General features: G+C 39.6%; 1 protein-coding gene across 1 annotated transcript in view; it reads left to right on the top strand.

Annotated features, from left to right (window-relative positions):
• The first annotated feature begins 374 nt into the window (after positions 1-374).
• Positions 375-8,618, top strand: part of LOC135473333 (protocadherin Fat 4-like) — a 59,782-nt gene continuing 51,538 nt past the window's right edge. The window contains exon 1 of the mRNA XM_064753182.1: positions 375-2,059. Within this exon, the coding sequence (XP_064609252.1) occupies positions 375-2,059 (1,685 nt within the window). The remainder of the gene's footprint in view (positions 2,060-8,618) is intronic.

Here is an 8,618-nt window from a genome sequence, read left to right as displayed (position 1 = left end):
TTATTATGCACTTGACTATAAGGCGTGATTTCTGATGTAAATTTTTAAACATGTTGTAAAACTAATAAAATTAAGATCTTTTTTCACGTTCCGTCCATGTTGAAGGATTTACGGTTTTTCAGTTAGAGACGCTTTTCACCACTGAGTCAGATGTTGCCATTATTTGTAGAATATAAATGGGTTAACCAGCTCTTAACCAGAACAGAATTGTTCCTCATAACATGAAAATATGAAATTGTTTGAATAACACTGATTTCATTTATTCTATTTTACAGATCAAGACGAAGACAGGTGAAAAGACAAACCTACAATTTTCGGCGACCATAGTGCACCAGAGATCTCGTTTTATTTCCACTTAGGTACACACATAAACCATGAGTTTTAGGACACTAGCAGTTTTTCTGGTGCTGCTGGTCATCGCCGTGGATGGACAGATAACTTCTCGACAGGTCATCACTATACCAGAAGACACTCCAGCGTACACCGTCATCGGTGATGTTTTCAACGGGAATGGAGGTATGACCACAGCGAAACACGGTGCTAAGCCCATGTGTTCTATTCTCAAACGAGGCAACCCCTTCGCTGATTATTTCCAAATCACAAAATCAAGTGGTGAAGTTTTCCTGATGAAAAGTTTAGACCGGGAAGAAATCTGTGATCATACGGAAACGTGTTTGGTGAAATTGGATATCGCTGTGTCCTTGGAATCCAAATTGGTTGGCATTTTCCGTTTTGATATCATGATAACTGATGTTAATGATAATGCGCCTTTCTTTCGCGAAGAAAATGTCCAATTGGAGATTTTTGAAGATGCTGACGTCAACACGACGTTTCCGATCCCCTCTGCCACTGACCTAGATATGGGAGATAACTCTGTGATCACTTATCAGATTTCTCCCGCCAGTGAAATGTTCGCGTTGGATGTTATCAGTAACCTGGACGGTACAGATGATCTGCGCATAAGACTTACAGGGATACTTGATAAACAAACACAGCAACAATACCGACTGAGACTGGAGGCTAAAGATGGCGGATCACCTCCGAGAACAGGTACCACGACAATAGTTGTATCAGTACAGGCTGTAAACAGATCACCTGTGTTCACAACTGTGCAAACTACAGTAACTGTGGAGGAAAATTCTGCTATCGATTCACCTGTAATCCAGATGACGGCCAGTGACGAAGATTCAGGTGTGAATGGCCAGCTGAGTTACAGAATAAGCGCAGATACAGCGATGATTTACCCAGGTATGTTTCATATTGACCCCCTATCTGGTGATGTGTTCTCCCTGAAGATGTTTGATTACGAAGATGAAAAGCTCTACCGACTGATTGTGGAGGCTGTGGATGGGGGTTCGCCGCCACTGACGTCAACGTCTGTAGTTAAGGTGAACGTTTTAGACGTAAACGACAACGTCCCCGAGATCACAGTGAACTTTCTTTCTGGCACTGACGAAGCTTTCGTCTCCGAATCGGCAGAAAGGCAACATTTCGTGGCTGCGATTTCAGTGAGAGACAAAGACTCTGGTGTGAACGCGGACATTAAGTGCACTGTGGAGAATGAACACTTTTCGCTGATTCCTCTGAGCGAAACCGAGTTCCAGCTTATACTGAATGTCAAGCTAGATAGAGAACAGTCCTCTCGGCATATTGTTTTGGTAGCGTGTCACGACAGCGGAAAACAACCCAATGTTGTGTCAAAGGAAATCATTGTCAACGTTTTAGACGAGAACCACAACGCTCCAGAATTCACGCAAATAAATCCCGAGGTCTATATATACAAAGATGTTAGTGTTGGGCAAGTGATATTCCAGGTTACTGCTGTTGATGGCGATGAAAATGACAATTCTAGCATCAAGTTTGCGATCATTCCGGAGAATCAGTATTTCTCTATCAATCAGAACTCAGGGTCTGTTTCTATCAAGAAACCACTTGATTCGCTGAATGAACCGAAAGTGATATTGACTGTTGTAGCAAAAGACAACGGAAGCCCGTCAAAACACACCGAGATAAGCATCACCGTTTCCTTTGTGCCAAGTTCTAGTTTGAAGGACACTCAGTCTGAGGTTTCTCTAACTAATACAGACAAGTCGGAAATGTTTCCTAATTTGATGATAGTTGTGTTTGTTATAATTCTGACCGCTGTTGCTTCAGTCAGTTTGATTATAGTAATTTGCCGTGTTAAGAGACGTAGATCTGATGACGCTGATGCAGAGTCGCAGATGTCCACTGATACACTGAGGTCGAGAATTTCCGTTATAAGCACGGAGAAACTTACCATTAAGATATAGCTCTGTTTAAAGACAACCATTTCGTAGTGCTATTGAGATTGTTTGAACTCCAGTTACGTTTATTACTTACTTCTTATTTGTTATGGTAGATAAATTTTGGTATAATTTTTTTTACTACATCTAATAAAATTTATTTTCAAGTGCAAAAACATATTATGTTGAATTATGCTTTCCGTGTAAGGATCAATGAAAAAAGAAAGAAAACATCGTCCAGGCAGTGATATACTATGGGTATCTAACAGTTCAGGAATGGGGCCTCTTGTTAAAATGAAATCCATGGTGGATCAACCTCATTTTAACATGTGAAGACCTGTCCTGTGTCAAGCAAAAATTCGTGATACCTGTTGCACTTAATGTCTTTGATGCCTTTGTCAGACTATAGTCTATTTCTTTTAACCAGTCACCTACATTGATCTGTTTGTAAAATCAGTCATAATCGCCACCAAAATAGTCTTTGGTCAGTGACACGTAAGAACCCAAGCTGTACACATGAATATGTATGAAGTTCATTTTCTCGCATGAAAAATGTTAGAACAATTTTCATAATTCATAATGTTAAAGCTCATAATCTCGGTCATAATGATTTAAAAAAAACAAAACAGTGGCATGCTGGATATATAGCTGGTTTGAAATTATTCCAACACCAGTTATGTAAGCTGCTATTGACCTGACTGTAAACTCTGTAAACCCTGTTTCTGACACTGCCATGTTTGAAATTGTTACACTTTTTAGTATACTGCAGCGTTAATAGATGAATTTTATTTTAGCTCTTGTAGTGTATGATCTCACGACAGTATGATTTCAGAGGTTGATGTTTCAAAATTAAAACAAAGTAATCTATTTGCGGTAAGTAGCACAGGCTTTTTGGAGCTTGTTCTAAGGCCTTGATGGTGCAACCAATGTAAAACAAATTACTCTCCAAGCTCATTGCCGAGCATTCAACTTGCTTTTGAGTAATTATGACGTCACCCGAGGCAATGAGTTCTTGATGTCGTTACTAAGTTTGTGAAGTTTAACATTTTGAATTAAAAGTATTTTAAGTCCATTTTCTGTGTAACTTACGGGCAGAACTTGGGTTGTTACATGTCACTGACTAAGGACAATTTTGGTAGCGAGTATGACTGATTTTACAGAGAGCTGGATGAAGCCGTTTGGCTTAAAGAAATAGACTATAGCAAACCAGACATACACCACAAGAACTATTTGCTGCGTATTTTATTCTGCGTGTAATATCGGTTGCTGATTGTCTTTTCCGCCTTCAGGTATAAATAGCTAAACAAATTTTCAACATCTACGCTTGGCTTCAGACAATTCGAATGGAAGAGGTACATGTACAGTCAAAGTTAAAGTAGTACATATTACAGCGCTTATGTGTGCATTGAAGTATAGAAAGGTCAGCAGGCCACATTACGTAAAAATGATCACTACATGTTTCTGTGAGGTTGGTAAGGTACCTGGCGAAAGGCGATGGTTTAACACAGGCTATCCATTTTCCTCCATCAATGAACCTGATTCCTGTAATGAAAAACTCATCGACTTATTTATTCATTTATATGATTGGTACTCTAAGGCGTACTCAAGAATGCATCCTATAAGTGAACCATACCTCAGTTCAACACCAATCAGTCAATCAGCCAATCATGGAATCAACATATTTTTGACTAATTTTATGTTTTAAGAAAAAAAACAACAGGACCGCATGTTATTGTCTTAAATGGGTTTATAAGTCGAGTGCAGTTCTTATGTTAAGTTTGGTTTTTAAACCTGTCCATGGACGTGCAATTGGTAGATTCGCCACTCTTGGTGTTCATGGGGGTCTTGGTGACAATAAGTGTAATTTTTTTCCTTCGCCAGGTGTAAAGTGTGTATGTCTCACACGTGGGAACTCTTGTCAGTAACTCATTAAAGTTCGGTGCCTTACTTCTGGGTTCCTTCACCCATAAAAATGAACGCCATCGTTTAAGTGAAAACAACTATCAAATAAACCATTACTTGATGAAGAATCTTTCCCCCCTAACGTTACTCGGGTATGTAATCAGTCGTTCATTCCTGGCTTTCCGATGACGATTTGTTGTCGAACTGTTAACGTAGTAGTCGTCCATTAACAAAGAACTATGCTCAGTCTGTTTTATGGCTTGGACCGAGTTGCCATTACGAGGGAAAAGGTACCTTCTTACTTGTGTTTGTTGTTATATTATCATAGATAACAAACTCAGTATTTGTGTTCAAAGAGAAAGCAAATTTTATTTTATGGAATTAAAAAACTATACCAAAAATTAAGTCTAGTAGTAAAATAACTACATACAGAAATAAACAAAAACACTAAACTGTCTTTTGAAAATCCACTATAGCACTAAGAGATTGTTCCATAAAACATCGATCACAATCAAAGTGCTAGATTTCATTCTCGACACTTGTAGCAAGTTTTTCTATGCTAATAACAGATATTGTCGACCCACATTTTTCACCAGGTTTTTGTGACTCCTCATCACTGTCCTTTGAGTTACCTCCCCTAAGACAACAAATTACTAGGATCAAAATCATGGACGCTACACCGGTTAATATTATTACACACGCAACTATCATAGCATTGGAAAAGTCTATCACGTGGTTTGCATCCAAGGCAAAATCGCCAAAACGCTTGTTATTTGAATCTAGTGTTGACCTGGACGAGATAGTGACAGTAATGTCCATACTTGATTGCTTGGGAGGGCTCCCGCTGTCCCTGGCAACAACAGTCAGCGTCACTTCCGACTGACCGAGTGAATCGAGTGACTGAGTGACGAAAACAGATCCCGAGTTCTGACCGACAGAGAAATATTTACTCTCCGGAACAATGGCATAACTTATTTTAGCGTTGTCATTTTCATCGTCATCAACAGCAGTCACGTGACAGATGACGTTTCCCGCCTTAGAATGTTTGTATACAGAGATCTTAGGTTCTGCATGTATGAATCGTGGAGCGTTGTCGTTGTCATCCACAACGTTGACAACGATTTCTGTGGACACAATGTTTGACTCCTTTCCGCCGTCATAACATGTGACCAAAACCGTGCGCTGATTTGAATGCTCCCTATCTAACTTTGCCTTCAGCACTAGTTGGAATTCATGTTGACCAATAGCAATCAGGAGAAAACTTTCCTCATCTATGGTACACATAACGTCCGCGTTCATACCAGAGTCTTTGTCTTTCACTGAAATCGCAGCCACGAAATGTTGTTCTCCTGCTGATTCGGAGACGAAAGCTTCGTCAGTGCCAGAAAGAAAGTTCACTGTGATCTCGGGGACGTTGTCGTTTACGTCTAAAACGTTCACCTTAACTACAGACGTTGACGTCAGTGGCGGCGAACCCCTGTCCACAGCCTCCACAATCAGTCGGTAGAGCTTTTCATGTTCGTAATCAAACATCTTCAGGGTGAACACATCACCAGATAGGGGGTCAATATGAAACATACTTGGGTAAATCATCGCTGTATCTGCGCTTATTCTGTAACTCAGCTGGCCATTCACACCTGAATCTTCGTCACTGGCCGTCATCTGGATTACAGGTGAATCGATAGCAGAATTTTCCTCCACAGTTACCGTAGTTTGGACAGTTGTGAACACAGGTGATCTGTTGACAGCCTGTACTGATATAACTATTGTCGTGGTACCTGTTCTCGGAGGAGATCCACCATCTTTAGCCTTCAGTCTCAGTCGGTGTTGTTGCTGTGTTTGTTTATCAAGTATCCCTGTAAGTCTTATGCGCAGATCATCTGTACCGTCCAGGTTACTGATAACATCCAACGCGAACATTTCACTTGGGGGAGAAATCTGATAAGTGATCACAGAGTTATCTCCCACATCTAGGTCAGTGGCAGAGGGGATCGCAAACGTCGTATTTACTTCAGCATCTTCTAAGAGCTGCAGCTGAACCATTGGTTTGAGAAAGAAAGGCGCGTTGTCATTAACATCAGTTACTTTAATATCCACAGGGAAAATATTAATCATCTTGGATTCCGAAGACAAAGCAATGTCTAGTTTAATTTTACAGTGCTCTGTATGGCGACAAATTTCTTCTCTGTCTAGATGCTTTTGAAGGAAAATGTCACCATTGGATTTCGTGACTTGGAAATAATCAGCGAAAGGGTTGCCTTTTCGAAAAATGGAGAACTTCCATTTGTCTCCTCTGGGGTTATCCTTCAAAACATTAATCTCACCAAAGGCCAAAATATTCCCGATAACGGCGTACACTGGTGTGTCCTCTGGAATGAGGATATGCTGAGTCAAAATTGTGATTCCATTAGCGCCACAACACAACAGAGCAAGTATTGACTGTAGATACATCATGGCTGTGCGTCGTTATGCTGTACTCCCTAATGTGGCAGTAACTTCACCCAAGGTTTAAAGATATCTTCTGGTGTAGTACAAGTTATCCTGTGAAATAAAAATATTTTAAGTTATTTATTTATTTGATTGATTTGTTATTTATTTTATCGGTATTTTACGCTGTACTCAATAATATTTCACTTATACAACTGCGGCCAGCAATATGGTGGGAGGAAGCAGGGCATAACACGTGGGGAAACTCAGGACCATCCGAAGACCTTCCCACCTCAGCCGATGAGGCAGCCTGCAGAAGCTGGATTTGAACTCACGGCGACCAGATAGATAAAGGCCCCTGATTTATTGCGCCGTGGCTCCCTTGGCCACGGAGGCCCCTATATTCTAAGCGAATCAAAACAATTATACGTTCTTTTGATTTTGAACAGAAGGCTAAAGTGCTTTTTATAATTAAATCAACATAAGTAACGTTGCACATTTGAATGATAAAGTTCCACACTTTTAGCTGATCACGTTCAACGAAAAAAGCTTTTCAACTTTGTTCACAAGTGCGTCTTGAATTTTGTAACGTTCCACTAAACTTTAGCCTGTTTAGTCTTTGGCCAATACTACACAGATGAACATCATGCATTTGTGGAGAAAAGAAAGCAATTTAAACTAGATTGTATAGAGTTTGACAACGAGTGTCAAAGCCTTTCTTACAATACAACTTACCCACAAAGTTCGTTCTTGTAAAATGTAGCACTTTCTGGTAACACCTTGTGGTAATAGTTTTCGAGTTCCAAAATGCTGCTACGTTGTGCAGGTGTGCCTCGAAGGTTGATTTGTGAATGACCAATTGAATATCTTCTGACTTGTACATGTAAACACAAATTTGGCTTCTAGGTATGTACCCTCTGGCTAGCACCCCAGTAGGGTAACCCCCGTATTTCCTGTGCGGTGTTTTTGAACCTTGTTTGTATGTGATGTCAGCTAGGGTGTAGGTCTTTTCGGGAACTGTTAAAGGACAAAACCTTCGGCTCATGCTGAGTGTGCCCGTGTTCCCACCTGTCGGATGGTATTGTCTCTAATACTTTTATCCGCCCTTTATCTTTACACAAATAAAGGATGATGTCATGTAATACTGGTTAGACAAAAGCCACAGAGGAAACGTATTGGAGTTTGATTTCCTCAACACGCGACCAATGCAAAACTGACACATTGTATAATTAGTTGAAAACAAGAAAAATATCCCGTGACTTTTGTATTGGTATAATTGAACATAAAACTTGCCACATTTTTGGTTGAATAAAAAAATTAGTTTGTGGAAATGGAATTGAAACTTATTGTACATGGACCTGTGGTACCCTATTCTTGTGGATATAAAATCACATTGAATGTTTTAACAAAGATAAATCAAACTTAGACTTATTTGACTGATGTTAACGACGTAAACTGTAGAAGGGCTCATTGATGTGAAAGTCATGGGTTTTATGGGGGAGGGAATCAACATTTATCATTTCAGTCTCCAAGTAACTGTGATTTATTTTGTCTGCAAGGTTTTGACGAACATTGTTACATGATTGTGAAGAAAAGCTATTCATGTTATATCCCTATATGCCTCTTAGTGTTTCTAAATCAACTAAAATTTTACCACCGCTTAAAAGAAGGTTCTCTTTTACATGGGGATGTCTTATCACAACATATGTTGACGTTAAATCAGCTACCGTTATATATGTTCTTACAGACCAACTGGATATATGAGAAAGCTATGACAAGACAGTTAATATTGTGCGACGCACAATATGATGTACCACTGTGTCTGGCAAAGATAAATGTCTAATAAATCGTGGTTAGCTATTGAAAATATATTGATACATCTGCTGTAGCGATTATGTTTGTCTGTGTTGTGTTTTGTCGGTAAGAAAAAAGGTCTACGCGGAGATAGCACGCAACAAGGTTTTTATTTCAAAGAAAACGTTGATTAAATGCACAATTGATCTTACATGTTTCAAGCTAACAGAC

Source organism: Liolophura sinensis, chromosome 8 (genome assembly GCF_032854445.1).
Source record: "Liolophura sinensis isolate JHLJ2023 chromosome 8, CUHK_Ljap_v2, whole genome shotgun sequence".
NCBI classification, from domain to species: Eukaryota; Metazoa; Mollusca; class Polyplacophora; order Chitonida; family Chitonidae; genus Liolophura; species Liolophura sinensis.
The sequence above is the reverse complement of the archived record's forward strand: the minus strand, read 5'-3'. Positions and strand labels throughout refer to the sequence as shown.